The sequence below is a fragment of the Xenopus laevis genome, chromosome 7S (assembly GCF_017654675.1).
Source record: "Xenopus laevis strain J_2021 chromosome 7S, Xenopus_laevis_v10.1, whole genome shotgun sequence".
NCBI classification, from domain to species: domain Eukaryota; kingdom Metazoa; phylum Chordata; class Amphibia; order Anura; family Pipidae; genus Xenopus; species Xenopus laevis.
This window is the reverse complement of record NC_054384.1, coordinates 109,114,644-109,140,927: the sequence shown is the minus strand read 5'-3', so window position 1 is coordinate 109,140,927 and position 26,284 is coordinate 109,114,644. Positions and strand designations below refer to the sequence as shown.

General features: G+C 43.1%; 1 protein-coding gene across 4 annotated transcripts in view; it reads left to right on the top strand.

Annotated features, from left to right (window-relative positions):
- gramd1a.S (GRAM domain containing 1A S homeolog) overlaps positions 1-26,284 on the top strand; it is an 87,409-nt gene that overhangs the window by 40,800 nt on the left and 20,325 nt on the right. For 3 of the 4 annotated variants that reach the window (XM_041571724.1, XM_041571727.1, XM_041571726.1), the window contains exons 2-7: positions 19,657-19,924; positions 21,403-21,423; positions 23,222-23,306; positions 23,472-23,575; positions 23,742-23,837; positions 25,311-25,391. In XM_041571724.1, the coding sequence (XP_041427658.1) occupies positions 19,657-19,924; positions 21,403-21,423; positions 23,222-23,306; positions 23,472-23,575; positions 23,742-23,837; positions 25,311-25,391 (655 nt within the window). Of the gene's footprint in view, positions 1-16,956; positions 17,137-19,656; positions 19,925-21,402; positions 21,424-23,221; positions 23,307-23,471; positions 23,576-23,741; positions 23,838-25,310; positions 25,392-26,284 lie in introns of those variants that run through there. The other variant, XM_041571725.1, reaches the window with a different exon arrangement.

Here is a 26,284-nt window from a genome sequence, read left to right as displayed (position 1 = left end):
AGAGGCAGCAGGCGTTGTTTACCTTTAAATTAACTGTTAGTATGACATAGAGAAGGATATTCTGAGACAATTTGCATTTGTTTTGTTTTTTTATTATTTGTGGTTTTTGAGTTATTTAGCTTTTTATTCAGCAGCTCTCCAGTTTGTAATTTCAGCCGTCTGGTTACTAGGGTCCAAATTCCCCTAGCAACCATGCACTGATTTGAATAAGAGGCTGGAATATGAATAGGAGAGGCCTGAATAGAAAGATGAGGAATAAAAAGTAGCAATAACAATACATTTGTAGCCTGTTGTTTGTTTTTTTAAATGGGGTCGGTGACGGACAGAGTCAGTAGAAAAAGGCAAATAACTCAAAAGCTATAAAAAAAGAAAAAATGAAGGCCAAATAATAAGTTGCTTAGAATTAGCCATTTTTTCATAGGGCGTTATTTGTTAATGAATGAAGAAAACAAAATATTCAAGTTTTTTTTCACCAGAAAGCATACATTTTTAGAGAAAAATAAACTCGAATTTTCCGAGATTTATTGTATTCCTAAAAGTCCTAAACCGAAAATACTCCATCTCCAACCTGTGGAGGTCCTGTAGAAGTCAATAGCAGAGGTATTATTTCATATTTTAAGATATCAAGGTCTGCTCTGAGTTTTGTCCAAAAATCCGAAACATTCAGGGGTTTCGAGTGTTTTCGTGAAAAATTTAACCTTTTCGGGAATAAAACCCAAAAAATGTGGGGGGGGGTTTTAAGCAAAAAACTGAATTTTTCTAGCTTTTTTCCGAAACGATTTTATTCTGTTTTTTTTTTTTTTTATGATAAATACGGTAAAATTGGGTATTTGATCATGGTGTTTTAATTTAAATAATAATATAAAAAAGATTTAGTAAATAACTAATGTTAACCTAAAGGTGAACATGCCCTTTAATATTGCTTTTGCAATTTCCATTCATTATTTCTCCAGTTCCAATGATTTTTAAATCAAACACTGCTATCATGAATGTGCCTCAGGAGCGGTTCTGTTTGGACCCGGGTCAGACAGGACTGTACTGTAGGTTATGGAGGCAGCAGGCATCTCCTGGTGTTTTTCTGCTCATTTCTATCGCTACTGTCAGTTTGAGCTGTAGATCTGAGCAGAGAAGAGGCAGGAGATACCTGCTGCCTCAGTAATTTAAAGGACCAGTAACACCAAAGGTAAATCTAACTGTCCCTATGGATTTTTTTCCAAGTTTAATCATTAATTAACAGGTAATGTTTTCTCTTGTGGTTATGGAGACCTCTTTTCTCCAAATTTCTGCGGATAAGGATTGAATATTTAGTCATCACTCAGCAAACCCTTGTTGGACTCGTTCCTGCCTTTATTTGCCTTTTGTCTGACTCCTAACGCCTCTGATGTCTCGGCAATGTAACAATGTGCCCTTTCTTTCTCTCTCTCGTCCGACTCATCTGATCCCAGAAAATGCAGCCGAATTGCTTTCAGTTTTGGAGTGGGAGCTGAGAACTATAGATAAGCCCAGGCGGGAGTTGTACATGTACAGACTTACTGGAAATGGGTGAGGCTTGGAAAATATCTGGGGGGGTGGCTGGGAGTTACTAATAAGGGCGGTTGCCTTAAATGTCATTGCTAAACCACAGCCCCAGTCTATCTATATATTGGGCATTGTGCACCCCCCCACCAACAACCTACCAAGCCCCGCCCCTTTTTTCAAACTGACATTTAGGACTGTCATAGGACAAACAGGGCACTGGGCAATAATAATAATAATAATGATTACCTAATGGAAAAGCTCATAGGGACATGTTGGGACACCAGGCTCCACGGCTTACGCTGGAGACATAATACAGGTTACGCCATCCAGTAAATCCCAGGGAAACTCCTTTCACTGCTCGTTCTCTGCACACGGGATCAGTATTTAGTTAGTTTGATCCATTGTTCTTAATGGAAACTGAAAGTAAAAGAGCTGATGACCCCAAGTTTCCTGTTGTTTCCCCCACTCCGACTACTGTTTATATAACTTTATTTTTTATATATATATATATATATATATATATATATATATATATATATATATATATATATATATATATATGGGACTGAACAACAGGCTCCCCATTGGATGGCATGGATATATACAGTATATATATATAGATAGATAGATAGATAGATAGATAGATAGATAGATAAAATGCAGCAGGTTATAGCTAAACAGCCTCGCAGTTGGTCTTTTTTGGGAAGTATTTTAATTGTTTGTCACTTTGATAATCAATGTCTCTGTTTCTAGTGTGCACCCCCCCTTTATTTTTTTCAATGCTAACACTGTATTGTTTGCCTAGCAACCAGATATTGGTTAAAGGGGAAGTAAAGTGTAAAATAGAATAAGGCTAGAAATGCTTTATTTTGTATACTAAACATAAACATGAACTTACTGCACCACAAGCCTAATCAAACAAATGATTTATGCTTTCAAAGTTGGCCACAGGGGGGTCACCATCTTGTAACTTTGTTATACATCTTTGCAAGACCAAGACTGTGCACATGCTCAGTGTGGTCTGGGCTGCTTAGGGATCGTCATAAATGATCAAAACAGCACAAGTCAAATAATATCTGCCAGAAGCCGATACAGCAAGACTGATTAATAATCAGAATATACAGACTGCACTGGCTCCTGTGTTGTCATGTAATCTAATGTGGATTTTATAGTTTTTGTATTGTTTAATAAAAACTTTCTCCAACTCACCATATACAGTCAGGTTTCGTATAAAAATGTTACACATTTTTTAATTAAAATATATAGGAGATAGGTTTCTTTTTAATTGAAGTAAGTAAAAATGGGATTTTATTTGTTTGCCTTTACATGCCCTTTACTGTTTGTGCCAAACTGGAAGGTTACAGAACAAGTGAAGGCCAATTGCAAATTGTCTTGTAATGTACAGGTATGGGACCTGTTATCCAGAATGCTCTGGACCTGGCACTTTCCGGATCTTTCCGTAATTTGGATCTTGATGCTTTAAGTCTACAAGAAAATCATATAAACATTAAATAAAGCCAATAGGCTGGTTTTGCTTCCAATAAGGATTAATTATATCTTAGTTGGGATCAAGTACAAGCGACTGTTTTATTATTACACAGAAAAAGGAAATCATTTTTAAACATTTGGATTATTTGACTATAATGGAGTCTATGGGAGATGACCTTCCCATAATTTGGAGCTTTCTGGATAATGGGTTTCTGGATAACAGATCCCATACCTGTATTTCATGGGGAACCTTCCTTTAATATGAGACTGCATGCCTTTAAGCTGTTAGCTGCAGAGCCGAGCAATACTGGGAATACTAGGGCTCACGCACATTACTGAAAATGACACAACCGTTACCATAGAGACGGCGACGAGGACACAATTAGGCCGGAGAAGGAGAGAGTTTTCCAAGCGGCAGCGTTAAATCTTCCTTTATTAGTGAATAAACAGCTGTAATACTGATTATAAAGGGGGATTAATGTAAGAGCAGATTAACTGGTTTCTCATTTACCCTGCGCTACAGAACATGTCGGCTTCTCTGCAGCACAAGAGTAAGTATATAATATGCAGAGGGTTATAGTAGCGTAAAAATGCCACATGGGTGTAAGGTACGGCATGTAGCAAATTCTAGCCCATTATATACAGGAGAAGCTAAATGCATGTATTCTACAGTAGAATCAGTTGCACTGCTCGTGGATAGATAAGAAGCTTCAAGAAAGGGTCGGGCGCCTCTTTTATAAAGTACACGGCTCCTGATATTAATACTCCAAGTACAGAGCTGATCCAGAGACTGGTTTATTTGGAATAATTCCCCATGTACCGAGTATAGGAGACAGCGAAACATGGGCCTGCTGAGCAGCAACTGAGCCAAAGGCTGAACCTGATGGAACTGTGTCCTTTGTCAGTCTCAACTACTAACTGAAACATGATTTTGGATTATTCAGACCAACGGGGTTAACAAACAGCTAATTTACTAGAGCATGGGTTACATTTGACACTAACACTTAAAGGGGATGTTCACCTTCCAAACACTTTTTTCAGTTCAGTTGTTTTCAGATTGTTCCCCAGAAATAAAAGTTTTTTTCAATTACTTTCCATTATATATTTTTTTTTCCAAAATCTTAGTTTAAAGGGCATTTAAAGACAAAAAAAAATCCCATTTTTACTTTCTTTAATGAAAAAGAAACCTATCTCCAATATACTTTAATTAAAAAATGTGTACCGTTTTTATAAGAAACCTGACTGTATGCAGTGAAATTCTCCCTTCATTTACTGCTGTGGATAGGAATTGTCAGACAGTCCCTAACTGCTCTGCAGGGAAACAATCCTACTTATGAACAGCAGGGGGAGCCCCCGCCTTACTTCCCAGCCATGCAGAATTCAAGCAGCTTTGTTTGTTTCCCTGTAGAGCAATCGGCGACTGTGTAGAGATTTGTATTGGATTTTATTTTTGCCTTTACATCCCCTTTACTGTTTCCAACTCCAGCTGCAGGGACAAAGATCATGGAGCCAGATTTAAACAGATAAACTGGTATTCTCTTTGGAGGATTATTTTACTGCAGCCACTGGTTCTGCAGAGTTGGAGAAAGTTTGTATTAAACAAAACAAACACTATAAAATCCACATTAGATTACATGAGAGTCTAGGCCAGGGGTCAGCAACCTTTACTATCAAAAGAGCCATTTTGCCCCTCTCTCACTAAAGAAAAATAGTCTGGAGCCGCAAAACATAACACAGTTTATAAACGTTTTTAACCTTTTTTTAATTTTAACTGTTACAACAACAGAATACAATAAACAGAAGTGTATTGTGTATATGCAGGGCTACTTTGAAATAAATGAAACACTGAATAGCCCTATTAAATGCTAGTGTTCTCATCTGTTTAATGTGACGTCTGTTTCTGAAGCTCCATGCTGATCGTCTCTCTCTTGTCTTGTGACCACGGTAAGGACCATGATGAATCATCTTGCTGTGGCTCAGTCTTGCCTGTCACTCCTGAGACGTCTATACAGCCCTCACACCTGCTGGCAGCTTCTTGCATTTGCTTACCGCGGTCGCACACTCATGAAGCCACCAGCAGGTGCGAGGGCTGTAAATACGACCTGACAGGCAAAGCCGCAAGACTGAGCCGCAGCAAGCAGGATGAAGAGCCGCATGAGGCTCTAGAGCCGCAGGTTCCCTACCCCTGGTCTAGGCAAAGGGCTATGTTGTTGACCTTGATTGTAAAGTCTTCTTGTGATTGGTCAACTTTGACTAATATGGAAATGAAGGAGACTTGGTGGGTTGTTCTCTCCCTATGGTATGACGGGATAGCGGCGATGTCATAGTGTCTAGGCAAAGAGCTATGTTGTTGACAGGCAGTCTTTGACCTGAATTGGAAAGTCTTTTTGTGATTGGTCAACTTTGACTGATATGGAAAAGAAGGAAACTTGGTGGGTTGTTTTCTCCCTATGGTATTACAGGATAGCGACGATGTCAAATTGTCATAGAGCCTAGGCAAAGGGCTATGTTGTTGACCTGGATTGGAAAGTCCTCTTGTGATTGGTCAATGTTGACTGATATGGAAAAGAAGGAGACTTGGTGGGTTGTTCTCTCCCTATGGTATTACAGGATAGCGGTGATGTCAAATTGTCATAGAGTCTAGGCAAAGGGTTATGTTGTTGACCTGGATTGGAAAGTTCTCTTGTGATTGGTCAACTTTGACTGATATGGAAATGAAAGAGACTTGGTGGGTTGTTCTCTCCCTATGGTATTACAGGATAGCGGTGATGTCAAATTGGCATAGGGTCTAGGCAAAGGGCTATATTTTTGACCTGTATTGGAAAGTTCTCTTGTGATTGGTCAACGTTGACTGATATGGAAATGAAGGAGACTTGGTGGGTTGTTCTCTCCCTATGGTATTACGGGATAGCGGCTATGTTGTTGACCAGGATTGGAAAGTCCTCTTGTGATTGGTCAACTTTGACTGATATGGAAATGAAGGAAACTTGGTGGGTTGTTCTCTCCCTATGGTATTATGGGATAGCGGCAATGTCAAATTGTCATATAGTCTAGGCAAAGGGCTATCTCTTTGACCTGGATTGGATAGTCCTCTTGTGATTGGTCAACTTTGACTGATATGGAAATGAAGCAGACTTGGTGGGTTGTTCTCTCCCTATGGTATTACGGGATAGCGGCGATGTCAAATTGTCATAGAGTCTAGGCAAAGGGCTATGTTGTTGACCTGGATTGGAAAGTCCTCTTGTGATTGGTCAAGTTTGACTGATATGGAAATGAAGGAGAGTTGGTGGGTTGTACTCTCCCTATGAAATTACAGGATGGCGGCGATGGCTAATTGTCATAGAGCCTTGGCAAAGGGATATGTTGTTGACAGGCAGTCTTTGACCTGAATTGGAAAGTCCTCTTCTGATTGGTTAATGTTGACTGATATGGAAATGAAGGAGATTTGGTGGGTTGTTCTCTCCCTATGGTATTACGGGATAGCGGCGATGGCAAGTTGTCATAGAGTCTTGGCAAAGGGCAATGTTGTTGACCTGGATTGGAAAGTCCTCTTGTGATTGGTCAATTTTGACTGATATGGAAATGAAGGAAACTTGGTGAGTTGTTCTCTCCCTATGGTATCATGGGATAGCAGCGATGTCAAATTGTCATCGAGTCTAGGCAAAGGGCAATGTTGTTGACCTGGATTGGAAAGTTCTCTTGTGATTGGTCAACTTTGACTGATATGGAAAAGAAGGAGATTTGGTGGGTTGTTCTCTCCCTATGGTATTATGGGATAGCGGCAAAGTCAAATTGTCATAGAGTGTAGGCGAAGGGCTATGTTGTTGACAAGGAGCCTTTGACCTAGATTGGAAAGCCCTCTTGTGATTGGTCAATGTTGATTGATATGGAAATTAAGGAGACTTGGTGGGTTGTTCTCTCCCTATAGTATGACGGGATAGCGGCGATGTCATAGTGTCTAGGCAAAGGGCTATGTTGTTGACAGGCAGTCTTTGACCTGAATTGGAAAGTCTTTTTGTGATTGGTCAACTTTGACTGATATGGAAATGAAGGGAACTTGGTGGGTTGTTCTCTCCCTATGGTATTACAGGATAGCGGCGATGTCAAATTGTCATAGAGTCTAGGCAAAGGGCTATGTTTTTGACCTGGATTGGAAAGTCCTCTTGTGATTGGTCAATTTTGACTGATATGGAAATGAAGGAAACTTGGTGAGTTGTTCTCTCCCTATGGTATCATGGGATAGCAGCGATGTCAAATTGTCATAGAGTCTAGGCAAAGGGCAATGTTGTTGACCTGGATTGCAAAGTCCTCTTGTGATTGGTCAATTTTGACTGATATGGAAATGAAGGAAACTTGGTGGGTTGTTCTCTCCCTATGGTATTATGGGATAGCGGCAATGTCAAATTGTCATAGAGTCTAGGCGAAGGGCTATGTTGTTGACAAGGAGCCTTTGACCTAGATTTGAAAGCCCTCTTGTGATTGGTCAATGTTGACTGATATGGAAATTTAGGAGACTTGGTGGGTTGTTCTCTCCCTATGGTATGACGGGATAGCGGTGATGTCATAGTGTCTAGGCAAAGGGCTATGTTGTTGACAGGCAGTCTTTGACCTGAATTGGAAAGTCTTCTTGTGATTGGTCAACTTCGACTGATATGGAAATGAAGGAAACTTGGTGGGTTGTTCTCTCCCTATGGTATTACAGGATAGCGGCGATGTCAAATTGGCATAGGGTCTAGGCAAAGGGCTATATTTTTGACCTGTATTGGAAAGTTCTCTTGTGATTGGTCAATGTTGACTGATATGGAAAAGAAGGAGACTTGGTGGGTTGTTCTCTCCCTATGGTATTACGGGATAGCGGCGATATCAAATTGTCATAGAGTCTAGGCAAAGGGCTATGTTGTTGACAAGGAGCCTTTGACCTAGATTGGAAAGCCCTCTTTGATTGGTCAATGTTGACTGATATGGAAATTAAGGAGACTTGGTGGGTTGTTATCTCCCTATGGCATGGCGGGATAGTGGCGATGTCAAATTGTCATAGAGTCTAGGCAAAGGGCTATGTTGTTGACCTGGATTGGAAAGTTCTCTTGTGATTGGTCAACTTTGACTGATATGGAAAAGAAGGAGACTTGGTGGGTTGTTCTCTCCCTATGGTATTACAGGATAGCGGTGATGTCAAATTGGCATAGGGTCTAGGCAAAGGGCTATATTTTTGACCTGTATTGGAAAGTTCTCTTGTGATTGGTCAACGTTGACTGATATGGAAATGAAGGAGACTTGGTGGGTTGTTCTCTCCCTATGGTATTATGGGATAGTGGCTATGTTGTTGACCAGGATTGGAAAGTCCTCTTGTGATTGGTCAACTTTGACTGATATGGAAAAGAAGGAGACTTGGTGGGTTGTTCTCTCCCTATGGTATTACGGGATAGCGGCAATGTCAAATTGTCATATAGCCTAGGCAAAGGGCTATCTCTTTGACCTGAATTGGAAAGTCCTCTTGTGATTGGTCAACTTTGACTGATATGGAAATGAAGGAGAGTTGGTGGGTTGTTCTCTCCCTATGGTATTACGGGATAGCGGCGATGGCTAATTGTCATAGAGTCTTGGCAAAGGGTTATGTTGTTGACAGGCAGTCTTTGACCTGGATTGATATGGAAATGAAGGAGACTTGGTGTGTTGTTCTCTCACTACGGTATTACGGATAGCGGCGATGTCAAATTGTCATAGAGTTTAGGGCAAAGGGCTATGTTGTTGACAAGGAGCCTTTGACCTAGATTGGAAAGCCCTCTTGTGATTGGTCAATGTTGACTGATATGGAAATGAAGGAGACTTGGTGGGTTGTTCTCTCCCTATGGTATTACGGGATAGCGGCAATGTCAAATTGTCATAGAGTCTAGGCAAAAGGCTATCTCTTTGACCTGGATTGGAAAGTCCTCCTTTGATTGGTCAACTTTGACTGATATGGAAATGAAGGAGAGTTGGTGGGTTTTTCTCTCCCTATGGTATTACGGTATAGCTGCAATGTCAAATTGTCATAGAGCCTAGCCAAAGGGCTATGTTGTTGACCTGGATTGGAAAGTCCTCTTGTGATTGGTCAACTTTGACTGATAGGGAAATGAAGGAGATTTGGTGGGTTGTTCTCTCCCTATGGTACTACGGGAGAGCGGCGATGTCAAATTGTCATAGAGCCTAGGCAAAGGGCTATGTTGTTGACCTGGATTGGAAAGATCTCTTGTGTTTGGTCAACTTTGACTGATATGGAAGTGAAGGAGACTTGGTGGGTTGTTCTCTCCCTATGGTATTACGGGATAGCGGTGATGTCAAATTGTCATAGAGCCTAGGCAAAGGGCTATGTTGTTGACCTTGGTTGTAAAGTCTTCTTGTGATTGGTCAACTTTGACTGATATAGAAACAAATGAGACTTGGTGGGTTGTTCTCTCCCTATGGTATTACGGGGTAGCGGCGATGTCAAATTGTCATAGTGTCTAGGCAAAGGTCTATGTTGTTGACAGGCAGTCTTTGACCTGAATTGGAAAGTCCTCTTGTGATTGGTCAACGTTGACTGATATGGAAAAGAAGGAGACTTGGTGGGTTGTTTTCTCCCTATGGTATTACGGGATAGCGGCGATGTCAAATTGTCATATGGTGTAGGCAAAGGGCTATATTTTTGACCTGTATTGGAAAGTCCTCTTGTGTTTGGTCAACTTTGACTGATATGGAAGTGAAGGAGACTTGGTGGGTTGTTCTCTCCCTATGGTATTACGGGATAGCGGTGATGTCAAATTGTCATAGAGCCTAGGCAAAGGGCTATGTTGTTGACCTTGGTTGTAAAGTCTTCTTGTGATTGGTCAACTTTGACTGATATAGAAACAAATGAGACTTGGTGGGTTGTTCTCTCCCTATGGTATTACGGGGTAGCGGCGATGTCAAATTGTCATAGTGTCTAGGCAAAGGTCTATGTTGTTGACAGGCAGTCTTTGACCTGAATTGGAAAGTCCTCTTGTGATTGGTCAACGTTGACTGATATGGAAAAGAAGGAGACTTGGTGGGTTGTTCTCTCCCTATGGTATTACGGGATAGTGGCAATGTCAAAATGTCATAGAGCCTAGGCAAAGGGCTATGTTGTTGACCTTGGTTGTAAAGTCTTCTTGTGATTGGTCAACTTTGACTGATATGGAAACGAAGGAGACTTGGTGGGTTGTTCTCTCCCTATGGTATTACGGGATAGCGGCGATGTCAAATTGTCATAGTGTCTAGGCAAAGGTCTATGTTGTTGACAGGCAGTCTTTGACCTGAATTGGAAAGTCCTCTTGTGATTGGTCAACGTTGACTGATATGGAAAAGAAGGAGACTTGGTGGGTTGTTCTCTCCCTATGGTATTACGGGATAGTGGCAATGTCAAATTGTCATAGAGTCTAGGCAAAGGGCTATGTTGTTGACCTGGATTGGAAAGTCCTCTTGTGATTGGTCAACTTTGACTGGTATGGAAAAGAAGGAGACTTGGTGGGTTGTTCTCTCCCTATGGTATTACGGGATAGTGGCAATGTCAAAATGTCATAGAGCCTAGGCAAAGGGCTATGTTGTTGACCTTGGTTGTAAAGTCTTCTTGTGATTGGTCAACTTTGATTGATATGGAAACGAAGGAGACTTGGTGGGTTGTTCTCTCCATATGGTATTACGGGATAGCGGCGATGTCAAATTGTCAGAGTGTCTAGGCAAAGGTCTATGTTGTTGACAGGCAGTCTTTGACCTGAATTGGAAAGACCTCTTGTGATTGGTCAACGTTGACTGATATGGAAATGAAGGAGACTTGGTGGGTTGTTCTCTCCCTATGGTATTACGGGATAGTGGCAATGTCAAATTGTCATAGAGTCTAGGCAAAGGGCTATGTTGTTGACCTGGATTGGAAAGTCCTCTTGTGATTGGTATTAGTAACTATTGTATCAAGTCTAACAGCTGCCTGTAATGAAACCCAGGGATTCTGCTCAGCAGGGACAAAGATAAGAAATGTATCAACTAAATGTATCAATTTAGAACAGTTTACAGGGTCTGCAACCCCCCCTCCCAGGGCTGCTTTAGAAGGTGAAAAATGACACCTTACACTTCAATATTAAAAAACCGGTGACACATAGAAAATAGAAAGTAATTGGAAAAATACATTATTTCTGGTGAACTGTCTGAAACTAACTAGTTGTTTGAAGGGGTTGTTCACCTTTGAGTTAACTTTTAGTATGTGGAGAGGGATGATTTGCAATTGGTTTTCATTTTTCATTATTTTTGGTTTTTGACTTATTTAGCTTTTTATTCAGCAGCTCTACAGTTTGCAATTTCATAATTCTGGTTGATAGGGTCCAAGTTACCCTAGCAACCATGCATTGATTTCAAGAAGAGACTGGAATATGAATAGGAGAGGCCTGAATAGAAAGATGAGTATTAAAAAGTAGCAATAACAATAAATGTGTAGCCTTACAGAGCATCTGTTTTTTTTGGATCGGGTCAGTGACCCTCATGTGAAAGCTGGAAAAATTCAGAAGAAGAAGGAAATTAAAAAGCTATAGAAAATAAAATAATCAAGACCAATCGAAAAGTTGCTTACAATTGGCCATTCTATAGTATACTAAAAGTTAACTTAAAGGCAAACCATCCCTTTAAGGCAGGGCATTTGCAATTTGGAAGAAACAAAAGTGTGGTCTAGTGCAACTACAACTCCCACAGGCTACTGTGCAGAAACTGAATATAGAACAGGGCGCCAGGAGATTGTTGCAGTCAAACAGAATAACTTTATTTGTCACAAATGATCCACAGGTTACTTACACTTGAAAAATATATGTGCACACGTGTCAGACAGTATATCACAGGTAGATGCATGTGGATCCCGGAGGATGTAGTGAAGGCAGTGCAGCACCTCCAGGCAGAAATATCTCACACGTGGTCTGGATCTCACCCAGTGGAGGGGTCAGGGACGAGAAGCTAAAGCCTGACACTCTATCCACTGTGTCCCTTCACTGTAGGCAAATCTTACAGCCTGAGAAGCTACTCCCTGTTACACCTCCTTGATGGAGCACAAAGCTGCTCTTTCTCTCTTCCCTCACTGTCTTACTCTCCTACAGAGTCAGGGTTGTCAGATCTAATTTAAATGCAGCCAAAGTCGGCTACAAAACCAGCCCAAAACTAGCCAAGAGGCACTTCAAAAGTAGCCTAGTATGTGCAGTGAAAAAAAAGTCTAATAATAAATAAATGAGTATATGTGAAAATACACCTTTTTCAAATTTTCACTGTTTCAGAAATTTTTCCATGAATGGGACAGATTCACCCATCACCTGGGCCATAACTACAGAGGTGGGCCCAGGAGGTATAGGGGCCCCATAAGGCATTAATTCATATACAATTTCAATAAATATAGGTAAAACAGATCAACCTCCAGACATCAGATTTTTGCACCAAAATTGTCAAGAAACGGGAGACTGGGGTTCAGAGCTCAAAATCTGGTAACTCCCGACTTCTACACAAGTCAGTCCCACTGCATGCTGGGTATTGTAGTCTTACATTAAACTTGGCAGTTGGGAAATTGTTAAACAAAAACGACATTACCCAACATGCATTGGGAGATTCAGGCTTGGCACATTAGGGCAAGAAACAACTTTGGCTGGTTTCCAAAGTACAAACCAGCCAAATGCCCAAAAAGTAGCCCAAATCGTTACCTTGGCTAGTTTGTACTTTCAAAATCCACCTGGGCTTTAAATTAGTAGCCCAATTTGGCTGGAAAACCGCCAACCTGGCAACCCTGTAGAGTGTACTATAACAATTATTTTCCTGCCACTCACTAGCCTCATTCACAGGGTCCCTGCTCCCCGACTTCCACACTAGAAGTTCAGGTCCCTCTAGGTCAAACTGGCTTTACTGGGCCTTGATGTACCCAGGCTCCCTGGAAACCTCCAGCTGGATCAGCAACCAGAAGCCAAAGAGGAAGCTCCACCCCTTCTCACTCACTATACCAATGTGTGACAGGAAGTGGTCATAAAGCCTCTTGGCCAATAACTGGTATATGTAAATTACATTTAGCTACATGGGCATCTGCCCAACAACTAGGAAGATCAGGAAGTGTAGGATTTCAAGCCATAGGGGCACATTAACCCTATGAGTCCCTAAATAAGTCATGCCACACAAATGCACATTAGGTTGGTCGTGTCTGTAGCTGCAGTCGGGCAGGATGGTAACACAACGCCAGATGCAGAAGCAGCAGCACATTCCTCTTTCTATCCCACCGGGTATAGCATATAGCACGTGGGCATAGCGGCTGTGAGTGTGTGTGACTGGCAAGTGTGGGACTTGGGCATCCAGTAGGGTTGTCACCTTTTCTGGAAAAAAATATCGGCCTTCCTATCTATTTATCTTTTTTTCCCTATTAATAACATTGGGATCAACCATCATTTTTACTGGCCAGGCTGGTAAAATACCGGCCAGGTGGCAACCCTAGCATCCAGTGACCACAGCTGTTCCTCACAATGAGCCATTGACAATCCTATGCCTACACTGTGACAGACAGACACACAGACAGCCGTGTGCTGCACAAGTTGCGCTTCTTTTGTTGCCTGAGAACAGGTGTTGGTGACTCCCAGCATCCCCGGTGCTCCTCTTACCTGGGAGACAGTGGATTCAAATTCAGGTTTGGATAAGAAACTGCATTTACTCTTTACTTATTTTGCTCCCACACACTGTCCTGGCAACCAGTGCCAACGTTTCCATTCAGCCTGCTCTGGTCATGAGCAAAATGCAGGGTGCATTGAGGAAAAGATGGGTGCAGATGCCAGGCATGTATTAGAGCTGCACCCAGGGGTCACAGGTAAATGGTGCATATAGGTACCAAGCATACACTAGAGCTATAGTGTCCACAAGGGGCAGCAGAGGGGTAAGTGTAAAGAAGAAGTCTGACATCTGGCCCTGAGCTGTGCATGAGACCAACTGCAGGGATGTCACATCAACTGGCCAGGGACAACTGTCGTTCATAATAAGGGATCAGGCAACAATGAAGGAATGAAGAAATAAAAAAGAATCGGGGCACATGGTGTGTGTTAATAGTCACAATTCTACCGGCCCTCGAAACCCTGAAATTCCTCCTCCACTGCTTGTCCTGACTATATGTACCACTGTAGCACCAAGATTAATTAAAGGGCAACTCAACAGAACCCCTTCCCCTTTTTTGTACAATAAAAGAAATATACCCGGTATACATTTACTGATTGTCTCTCCCTGCACTGCTGGTCCTGACTACATGAACCACGGACACACTATAACACTAGTCAGCTCTCCTACAGCCTAGACTACAGTTACCCCAATCCCTTGCCTAGCCTGTCATTATCCTTCTTTACAGGTCGGTTAATCACAGAACAGGCAAGAGATTGTGGGAACTGTAGTCTTGGCTGTAGGAGTGCTGACTAGTGTTATAGTGTGTCCGTGGTACGTGTAGTCAGGACCAGCAGTGCAGGCTGAGACAATCAGTAAATCTATACCGGGTATATTTCTTTCATTGTACAAAAAAGGGGAAGGGGTTCTTTTGAGTTGCCGTTTAATTAATCTTGTTGCAAAAAAAAACTGTGTTTCGGTCAAGTTGCCCTTTGAATGTAACTGCTGCACCTCACACACGTAATAGTTCCGGATGTAGAAGTCAGACCAATGAAAAGAAATGAGAATGAAGTGTCCTGGCACAGCGGGTGATGTTGGGCCTCTGTGGTGCCAGGACTCTTGTGTTTATTGAACAGAACATCCGCCCCGAGCAGATTGCGTCCCCCGATCCCTCACTAAACAAGGCGTTTGCTTTACATGAAATGGCACTGGACGCTGGCACCTCTCCCCTCCCAGGAACCGGCAGTCATCAAATTCCCTGGCACCGCTCAACTGGGCAGCAAACTGGCAGAGAAATACAGGGGCTCTGTGATCTCCTGCAGTCAAATCCCTTGTCAACATTATTCATCTTATACCGGATCAGTGGCTCATTGCAGTAACTATGTACAAATACTATGTACTGTGCCATTGTTTTATGTACAGACTATGAGCAAACTTAGGGACTGTTCCTGCTGAATTGTGCTTAGTACAGGGAATACCTATGCTGCCATAGTTTTATGGTATCTCTCTGTACAGACTATGAGCAAACTTAGGGGCTGTTCCTGCTGAATTGTGCTTAGTACAGGGAATACCTATGCTGCCATAGTTTTATGGGATCTCTCTGTACAGACTATGAGCAAACTTAGGGACTGTTCCTGCTGAATTGTGCTTAGTACAGGGAATACCTATGTACCATAGTTTTATGGTATCTCTCTGTACAGACTATGAGCAAATTTAAGGGACTGTTCCTGCTGAATTGTGCTTAGTACAGGGAATACCTATGCTGCCATAGTTTTATGGGATCTCTCTGTACAGACTATGAGCAAACTTAGGGGACTGTTCCTGCTAAATTGTGCTTAGTACAGAGAAATACCTATGATGCCATAGTTTTATGGGATCTCTCTGTACAGACTATGAGCAAACTTAGGGGACTGTTCCTGCTGAATTGTGCTTAGTACAGGGAATACCTATGCTGCCATAGTTTTATGGGATCTCTCTGTACAGACTATGAGCAAACTTAGGGACTGCTCCTGCTGAATTGTGCTTAGTACAGGGAATACCTATGCTGCCATAGTTTTATGGGATCTCTCTGTACAGACTATGAGCAAACTTAGGGACTGTTCCTGCTGAATTGTGCTTAATACAGAGGAATACCTATGTGCCATAGTTTTATGGGATCTCTCTGTACAGACTATGAACAAACTTAGGGACTGTTCCTGCTGAATTGTGCTTAGTACAGGGGAATACCTATGCTGCCATAGTTTTATGGGATCTCTCTGTACAGACTATGAGCAAACTTAGGGGACTGTTCCTGCTGAATTGTGCTTAGTACAGGGGATACCTATGCTGCCATAGTTTTATAGGATCTCTCTGCCACAGATCAGAATGTTTGGCTATTGTTTCATGGCTTCATGAAATTATCTTTATACATAGTGGGCTGATTTACCAACATAACAAATAAATTACAATTTTTTACTTGAATATTTTAACAATTTACATATTTGGCGCAAATGTTTAGGAAAACAGAAGTTAATTTAAAAAAAAAATTCCCTTTCGCCTCTACATTTCAATAAATAAAAGATCAGTGTTTCCATTGTTTACAACAAAAGGAGAGATCAGAGAGGATAAAGGGGATAATTGTATTACACCTTCCCTAGTTCTAAATTGAAATCTCTTTTTACTCTGTTTCTGTTGCACAAAGGATCTGCTCTGCATAAAATGCCTTATTTGCCCTTCGATTATCTCTCCTTTCATTGCTTCCTAATTCTATTAAGGCCTTGCCATGCAGCAGTGCTGTAAATAACCCAATGTGTGTTATACAGAGGCTGTAAATCAGTGTATCCTTATACTGATAGTACTATTATTATTAATAATAATATTATTATTGTTATCCTACTACTTCAGATTTGTCAGGCAACCTGTAGGCTGCAATTATAGCTTTTCCTTTCCAACCAATCATAATGTAGGCTTCCTAAGATGGAATTAGCCTGGCTATGAATCTCTTTCACCCTCTCTGATCAATAGGCAACTGCCAGTTCAATTTCCAGCAGGGTGGGCAGGCAGCAAAGTGCTGAGAATTAACTCTCCATTGATTTGTATTGCAATTGCCCCAACTGGTAAGTTGACCCCACTGGAAATTGCTCAGGCACCAAAACACTGTCCATCTGCTTTTGACATTCATAGCAGTTCATAATTGTAACTCAGCAATAAATCTGCCCCCGTGAGACATCCCCCTTAGATGTGAGTGAGGCCCAAGTGACAGGCAGGAAATGCAGAATTGTCCTGTGAGTTGTGTTGTTGGAGGGTGGGAATGTGAAGTGGCTGAACAAATGATCCTTTACAAATGCAAATGGGGGGAATCAACAGAAGGGACAAATGAGTCATGAAGTCATTTGCTCTGGGAGGTCCCTCCTGTTTGTTTTTTGGAGACTCCTATGTGCAGCGCAAGGCCTCAGAGCAAATGTAGCCGAGGGAGAGGCAGGACACAATGACTAGTCTGGCTTGTCAGGGATGGAGTTCCACATTCATAAGGTAAGTTAATGGCTCAGCACTAGTTCTATTAATGCACTTCATTATTGTAACATATTGTAACTTATTAGATAAGTACCATTAGTACTGTTACTGTCTGTATGCCACTTATAATGTTCCCCATAGGGTTGAGGGGTGCAGATAGGGGCAGCTGGCAAGTACCCGGTCACATGGATATTGTAGCCCCGCAGAGCACATGATGGCAAGAGGGGGGTAGTAGGGCAAGATGGAGACAGTTAGGATGGAGACAGTTAGGATGGAGACATTATGGCAAGATGGAGACAGTAGGGCAAGCTTAAGACAGTATGAAAGATGGAGACAGTAGAACAACATGGTGACAGTTTAAAAGGTGGAGACAGTAGGACAAAGATGGAGACAGTAGGAATAGATGGAGACTGTATGAAAGATGGAGACAGTAGGACTATATGGAGACAGTAGGACAACGATGGAGATGGTAGCACTAGATGGAGACAGTAAGACAAAGATGGAGACAGTAATACTAGATGGAGACAGTATAAAAGGTGGAGACAATAGGACAAAGATGGAGACAGTAGGACTAGATGGAGACAGTATGAAAGATGGTGACAGTAGAGTATGGTGGAGACAGTAGGACAAGATGGTGACAGTAGGGCAGGATGGAGACAGTATGGTTAGATGGAGACAGTAGGACAAAGATAGATATAGTAGTATTAGATGGAGACAATAGGACAAAGATGGCGACAGTGGGACTAGATGTTGACAGTTTGAAAGATGGTGACAGTAGAGTAGGTTTGAGACAGTAGGACAGGATGGTGACAGTAGGGCAAGATGGGGATAGTAGGACAAGATGTTGATATGACAAAATGGAGACGGTAGGGCAGGATGGAGACAGTAGGACAAGATTGAAACAGTATGACAAGATCGAGACAGTAGAGCAAGATGGGGACAGTATAAAAGGTGGAGATAGTAGGACAAAGATGGAGACAGTAGGACTAGATTGAGAAAGTATGAAAGATGGTGACAGTAGAGTAAGATGGAGACAGTAGGGCAAGATGGTGACAATGGGGCAGGATGGAGACTGTAGGGCAAGATGTCAATAGGACAAGATGGTGACAGTAGGGCAAGATGGGGATAGTAGGACAAGATGTCAATAGAGCACGATGGAGACAGTAGGACAAGATGGAGACAGTTGGGCAAGATGTCAATAAGACAAGATGGAGACAGTAGGGCAAGATGTCAATGGGACAAGATGGTGACAGAAGGGCACAATGGAGACAGTAGGACAAGATGGAGACAGAAGGGCAAGATGTCAATAAGACAAGATAGTGACAGTAGGGCAAGATGGGAATAGTAGGACAAGATGGAGACAGTAGGGCAAGATGTCAATGGGACAAGATGGTGACAGAAGGGCACAATGGAGACAGTAGGACAAGATGGAGACAGAAGGGCAAGATGTCAATAAGACAAGATAGTGACAGTAGGGCAAGATGGGAATAGTAGGACAAGATAGAGACAGTAGGGCAAGATGTCACTGGGACAGGATGATGACAGAAGGGCAAGATGGAGACAGTAGGGCAAGATGTTGACAGAAGGGCAAGATGGAGACAGTAGGACAAGATGGAGACAGTAGGGCAAGATGTTGACAGTAGGGCAAGATGGGGATAGTAGGACAATATGGAAAGAGTAGGACAAGGTGGAGACAGTAGGGAAAGATGTGAATAGGACAAGATGGTGACAGTAGGGTAAGAAGGGCATAGTAGGACAAGATGGAGACAGTAGGACAAGATGGAGACAGTAGGGCAAGTTGAAGAAAGTTGGGGAAGAATGAGACAGTAGGAGAAGATGTGGACAGAAGGGTAAGACAAAGAAAGTAGGACAAGATGGAGACAGTAGGACAAGATGGAGACAGTAGGACAAGATGAAGAATGTAGGACAAGATGGAGACAAGGCAAGTTGAAGAAAGTAGGACAAGTTGAAGACAGCAGCACACGATGGAGAAAGTAGGACAAGATGTTGTTGTAAAACATCCAGCACCTTTGAAACTGAGAATATCTTGTGTGTTTTAAAACTATTTTACCTTCTATTTTTGCTTCTCAAATTTAAATTTAAAATGACACTTTGTTGCTGAGATAAACAACTCTGGCAAACCGTAAATAAAATAGTAAATAAAGTACGCCCTCTTGTAAATTATAAGGATATTATAAGTTACAGAGGAGTTTCATGACCATATAAAAGCATGAGGCAGAAGGCCTCATGGAATTCCGAGGTAACTTCTAATATCCTCATATTTTGCAACTGGGGGTACTTTATTTATTATAATACACACGTTTCAGTGAGTCATGTGACAGAAATGACATCAGAACTCACCGTTTATAACTGATGACATCAGAACTCACCGTTTATAAGGATATAATTTACAAGATATTCATGGCTTTTGTGTAATATATGGATATATAGACATTTCTACCCAAGAAATGTTGTATTTGTGTAGATGAGTCTTTATTTCTCATTGCGTTCTCTCTCTCTCTCTCTCTCTCTCTGCAGCACTGGCAGTTTAACTCCCCGCAGCACTCCCAGTAACTCCCCTGCTGTGCGGAGGCGTCTGGTGAGCAGCGAAGTTGACAGTATGGTAGAAAGAGGATCAGAAGGCTCCGCAGAGCAGACCCCCAACACTTTAACTCCAACTTTACTTCAGTCTGCAACTGTGCCAGGGAACCAGGGCAATGCCCAGCAACCCACCCAAACCAACTCCCAGCCTGGAACCCCACTCACATCTCAACTCAGTGGGCGAGGATTCATACGGAACAACAAGGCGAGAGAATATTAGTTGGTCCTTATACTGGGAATAATGTACCCCCTACTAGTGATGGGTGAATTTGCGCCGTTTCGCTTCGCCGAAAAATTCGCGAAATTCGCGAAACGGCGAAAAATTCGCGAAACGGCGCCGGCGTCTCGTTTTTGACGCTGGCGCCCGTTTTTGACGCCCGCGTCCGTTTTTTCGGAAAAAATTTTTTTGACGCCGGCGAATTTTTGCCGCGAATTTTCGCGGGAGTTTCGCGAATTTATTCGCTGGTGGCGAATCGCGCAAATTCGCCGCGAATTCGCGCCTGGCGAATAAATTCGCCCATCACTACCCCCTACCGTAAATGATAAGGATATTAGAAGTCACTGAGGGGTTGTTCTCTGACCATATAAAGGCACAAGGCTGCAGGCTGAGTTATACAGGGAACTCTGAGTATCACTCATGTATTATAAGGGATAATGTACCCCCTACTGTAAATGATAAGGATATTAGAAGTCACTGAGGGGTTGTTCTGTGACCATATAAAGGCACAAGGCTGCAGGCTGAGTTATACAGGGAACTCTGAGTATCACTCATGTATTATAAGGGATAATGTACCCCCTACTGTAAATGATAAGGATATTAGAAGTCACTGAGGGGTTGTTCTGTGACCATATAAAGGCACAAGGCTGCAGGCTGAGTTATACAGGGAACTCTGAGTATCACTCATGTATTATAAGGGATAATGTACCCCCTACTGTAAATGATAAGGATATTAGAAGTCACTGAGGGGTTGTTCTGTGACCATATAAAGGCACAAGGCTGCAGTCTGAGTTATACAGGGAACTCTGAGTATCACTCATGTATTATAAGGGATAATGTACCCCCTACTGTAAATGATAAGGATATTAGAAGTCACAGAGGGGTTCTTTAACACAGAGCTTTATAGATTGTAAGAAAGTACAGTGCTGTGTATCATTGCAGTGCCTAATAAATAAAGTTTACAGTGATAAATACATACACAGAGCCCATTTGAAGCTGCACCTCATTCAATGACTTTCAGGATGAGGATGTATAAGGGAAAGTAACTTAGAATTGCATTTTTTTCATTATACAAAATTAAAAATAGCTTGAAATCAGTTTTTTAAGGACAGTGGCATTCTGACAGATGTTTGCCACTTATTTGTATTAAACATTTGGGGCCATCGTTCATTTCCTAGAGTTTTCCTGGGGGTGCAGTGGGGAAACGCGGGGGAGTTGACAGGAATTCTGCTTATTGTGACCTTTGTTCTGAGACACACGGGGTGCAAGGTATCTGCCAATCAAATCTCCCATGACCTGCTGCAGTCCTCCAATAACAGCACAGGCAGCCTCCACTGAGGGGTGTGAGTGGCCAGAACTCATAGCAAATGATCAGAGTGTTTATAGAAGTGGGGTTGTCTTGTGTGTAGTAATGGGGGGCTCTGTATTGCCAACAGCCGCTGACTTGTGTTTTATTCTTTTTACAGAAGATGCAGAGCTGGTACAGTGTGAGTATCTCCCCAGCAGCCTCCTCCTTCTCCTCAGCTTCCTCCTCCTCATCTTCCTCCTCCTGCTCATCTTCCTCCTCCTAATCCTGCTGATCTTCCTCCTGCTCATCTTCCTCCTCCTCCTGCTCATCTTCCTCCTCCTCCTCCTGCTCATCTTCCTCCTCCTCCTGCTCATCTTCCTCCTCCTCCTGCTCATCTTCCTCCTCCTCCTCCCGCTCATCTTCCTCCTCCTTCTCCTGCTCATCTTCCTCCTCCTCCTCCTGCTCATCTTCCTCCTCCTCCTGCTCATCTTCCTCCTCCTCCTGCTCATCTTCCTTCTCCTCCTCCTGCTCATCTTCCTCCTCCTCCTGCTCATCTTCCTCCTCCTCCTGCTCATCTTCCTCCTCCTCCTGCTCATCTTCCTCCTCCTGCTCATTTCCTCCTGCTCATCTTCCTCCTCCTCCTGCTCATCTTCCTCCTCCTCCTGCTCATCTTCCTTCTCCTCCTCCTGCTCATCTTCCTCCTCCTCCTTCTACTCATCTTCCTCCTCCTTCTCCTGCTCATCCTCCTCCTGATCATCTTCCTCCTGCTCATCTTCCTCCTCCTCCTTCTGCTCATCTTCCTCCTCCTCCTCCTCCTCCTCCTGCTCATCTTCCTCCTCCTCCTTCTACTCATCTTCCTCCTCCTCCTCCTGCTCATCTTCCTCCTCCTCCTGATCATCTTCCTCCTGCTCATCTTCCTCCTCCTCCTTCTGCTCATCTTCCTCCTCCTCCTCCTCCTGCTCATCTTCTTCCTCCTGTTCATCTTCCTCCTCCTCCTCCTGCTCATCTTCCTCCTGCTCATCTTCCTCCTCCTGCTCATCTTCCTCCTCCTGCTCATCTTCCTCCTCCTCCTGCTCATCTTCCTCCTCCTCCTGCTCATCTTCCTCCTCCTGCTCATCTTCCTCCTCCTCCTGCTCATCTTCTTCCTCCTGCTCATCTTCCTCCTCCTCCTCCTGCTTATCTTCCTCCTCCTGCTCATCTTCCTCCTCCTCCTCCTGCTCATCTTCCTCCTCCTCCTGCTCATCTTCCTCCTCCTCCTGTTCATCTTCCTCCTCCTCCTGCTCATCTTCCTCCTCCTGCTCATCTTCCTCCTCCTGCTCATCTTCCTCCTCCTCCTCCTGCTCATCTTCCTCCTCCTCCTGCTCATCTTCCTCCTGCTCATCTTCCTCCTCCTCCTTCTGCTCATCTTCCTCCTCCTCCTCCTCCTGCTCATCTTCTTCCTCCTGCTCATCTTCCTCCTCCTCCTCCTGCTCATCTTCCTCCTGCTCATCTTCCTCCTCCTGCTCATCTTCCTCCTCCTGCTCATCTTCCTCCTCCTCCTGCTCATCTTCCTCCTCCTCCTGCTCATCTTCCTCCTCCTGCTCATCTTCCTCCCCCTCCTGCTCATCTTCTTCCTCCTGCTCATCTTCCTCCTCCTCCTCCTGCTCATCTTCCTCCTCCTGCTCATCTTCCTCCTCCTCCTGCTAATCTTCTTCCTCCTGCTCATCTTCCTCCTCCTGCTCATCTTCCTCCTGCTCATCTTCCTCCTGCTCATCTTCCTCCTCCTGCTCATCTTCCTCCTCCTCCTGCTCATCTTCCTCCTCCTCCTCCTCCTGCTCATCTTCCTCCTCATCTTCTTCCTCCTGCTCATCTTCCTCCTGCTCATCTTCTTCCTGCTCATCTTCTTCCTGCTCATCTTCCTCCTCCTCCTCATCTTCTTCCTCCTGCTCATCTTCCTCCTGCTCATCTTCTTCCTGCTCATCTTCTTCCTCTCTCTCTCTCTCTCTCTGCCATTATAGATGTTGAGCCCCACTTACAAGCAGCGAAACGAAGATTTTCGTAAGATTTTTAAGAAACTTCCAGATTCTGAGCGTCTCATTGTTGGTGAGTATAGTAAGCTCTTGTGTCTCATTATCAGCACACCCCAGTGATGTCACATGAACCCCATGTATATCCCTAATCCACTCCCCTCTGTATCCCTGTACTTTTCATGCTCTGTGGCCTCTGTGACCGTTTCTCTTATGCTGCCTGTGGTCTGTTCCCCGTCAGACTACTCCTGTGCTCTGCAGAAGGATATCTTACTTCAGGGAAGACTTTATTTATCAGAGAACTGGATCTGTTTTTATAGCAACATTTTTCGCTGGGAAACCACGGTGAGTGTGAGGCTTATTATTATGTGATCTCATACAGTCACAATATACAGTACACATAGAATAGAAATGTCACAATATAAGGCTGGGTCTAGGAAGGAACATTAATTAGGTGAGATTGGGGGGCAGTTGGCTGATTTGGTTGTGACTCTTCTCTGTTATTGGGCAGATCATGATTCAGCTGAAGGACATTCAATGTATCAAGAAGGAGAAGACGGCCAAGCTGATCCCCAACGCTATTCAAGTTTGCACTGAAACTGAGAAGGTGAGAACTTCCAGCAAAAACTGTAATGTCACATGAGGAGATGAATTGTCATTTTCCTACATCTGATTGGCAGTGATCTAGTTGTGTCTGTATGTGCAGCACCCTGGGATCTACTAATGATTGGGGGTGTCTCTCTCTGCTCCCAGTCTCATAAACAGATCAACCAGTGCAGCCATCTCACATCTGTTTGGGGCACAGAATAGGGGGAGATCTCTCTACTGTTTGGGGCGCAGAATAGGGGGGGGATCTCTCTACTGTTTGGGGCACAGAATAGGGGGAGATCTCCCTACTGTTTGGGGCACAGAATAGGGGGAGAACTTTCTACTGTTTGGGGCACAGAATAGGGGGAGATCTCCCTACTGTTTGGGGCACAGAATAGGGGGAGATCTCCCTACTGTTTGGGGTACAGAATAGTGGGAGATCTCTATGTGTGTGTTCACGTGTGTGCATGTGTGTTTGTGTAAACTCAGAGCAGGGGTGTCATGGGTTGTTGGGGTACTCTCAGCCTTAGTTGAATGTTAACCCTAACAATTTAGTAAGAGTAATATAAAAACATTTGCAGTGGCTTAACTAGATGTTCCTGGGCCCCACAGCAAATTCAATTTAGGGGCCCCAAAATATTGATAAGCTGGTCTATTCTACCAAGATATATTAAATTTAAAATAATGCCTCCCTGGGCCTTCTACTCTCCTGGGCCCCTCCTGCTTCCTCTGTAGTTACACCCCCCGAATATTTGTGATCCTACCAACATCATTATTAGACCAAGGGCCCAGGTCAGACCCCCCTCCGGTTTCATATTAAAGCAGCCCTGGTGATAGGATTGTTCTGCTGTTCCTTTAGTTGATTGGAATGTTCCATTATAGGCAGAGAGGAGGAGGGAGTTGGGGGGGAGTGCCATGTTTTGGTGCCACCCTAGATTCCCATTTTTGTTCCTTGGCATGAAGCCCGAGACACACAGTAACACCCCCCTCTTATCCTGGGTCATTCCCATTGACTATAAGTGCAGTGATAGGATTGACCCCACTTATCACCCATTGTTTGTACTTTACTCCCAGAGTAAATCTCAGGGCAGTTTATCAGTACAATCAAGTGCTTGAGCTTTATATTAACCCATCGCCTGCCAGTATTCCAGTATTCCCTTGGCTGGTGGCAGTCACTGTGCAGAGTATTGTAGTTCCATTCCTATCTCTGCCCACCCCTGTGCCTGTGAGTATATTCCGGGTCTGTGTATTATTATAGCATTGGGCTTTTAACTGTTGCTTTTCTAATAAAGGGAAACTATTCCTGTTTCTTAAGCTTTTCCATGTCAATTACGACTCTCATTCCCTTAGTTAATTTGATTGCCTGTCTCTCTACCTTTTTCCATTTCAGGTTGTGATTTTTTTTTTTTGTTGCTCTGGCTCCTGGTTTGATATATATGTATGTCAGATCAAATCAAAAATCAAATGTCTCATCTCCCCTTTTATTTTCTAGCACTTTTTCACCTCCTTTGGTGCCCGAGATCGCTCATTTCTGCTGATTTTCCGCCTCTGGCAAAATGCTCTTCTGGATAAGGTAAGGGCTCTACTGTATATCATACATGTATGGGACCTGTTATCCAGAATGCTCAGGACCTGGGGTTTTCCAGATAACGGATGTGTCTGTAATTTGGATCTTCAACTAGAAAATCATGTAAACATTAAATAAAGCCAATAGTCAGGTTCTGCTTCCAATAAGGATTAATTATATCTTAGTTGGGATCAAGCACAAGTTACTGTTTTATTATTACACAGAAAAAAGGAAATCATTTTTAAAAATGTGGATGATTTGCATAAAATTGAGTATACGTTCCGTAATTTGGAGCATTCTGGATGACGGGTTTCCGGATAAAGGATCCCATACCTGTACTATACTATAAAAGCCTTGTGTAATAGGAACAACCCAGAATCAGAAAGAGTCGTTTCACCCCAGACCTTGCCCTGCGGGTGCATGTGGGAGTCAGGAGGAAAGTCCAAGTGGCAGTTGCTGGATACACAGAGGTGTATTATCTAATACTAGTTGCCAGTTCCTCTGAGTGGGAGTATGTTGAAATCTACAGCAGTAAATAACTTTATATAGAGAGAGATTTATTTTGGTAACAAGCAGGAGTCTTACGGTTAATAAACAGGATGAAGCATTAGGATTAGACGGACCTGTTCACAAGAGCTTACAATCTGATGGTCTGCATTAGCCTCCCTATGTTACTCAGACACACATCATCCCTCTGTATACTGCTCCCAGCTTTATTCTTATTAACCACCGAATTCCTGAAGAGACAAAGCTGCAAAAAAAAGTCACAAAAGGAGCCGAAGTTGAAGCCCTTAGTTCAGTTCATTCCAATCTAGTGACCATCAATGTGTTTTTTTTATTTTATTAAACCCCTGGCCACCAATGTATTATTGTTTCAAACTTTTATGGGGGTCCCTGGC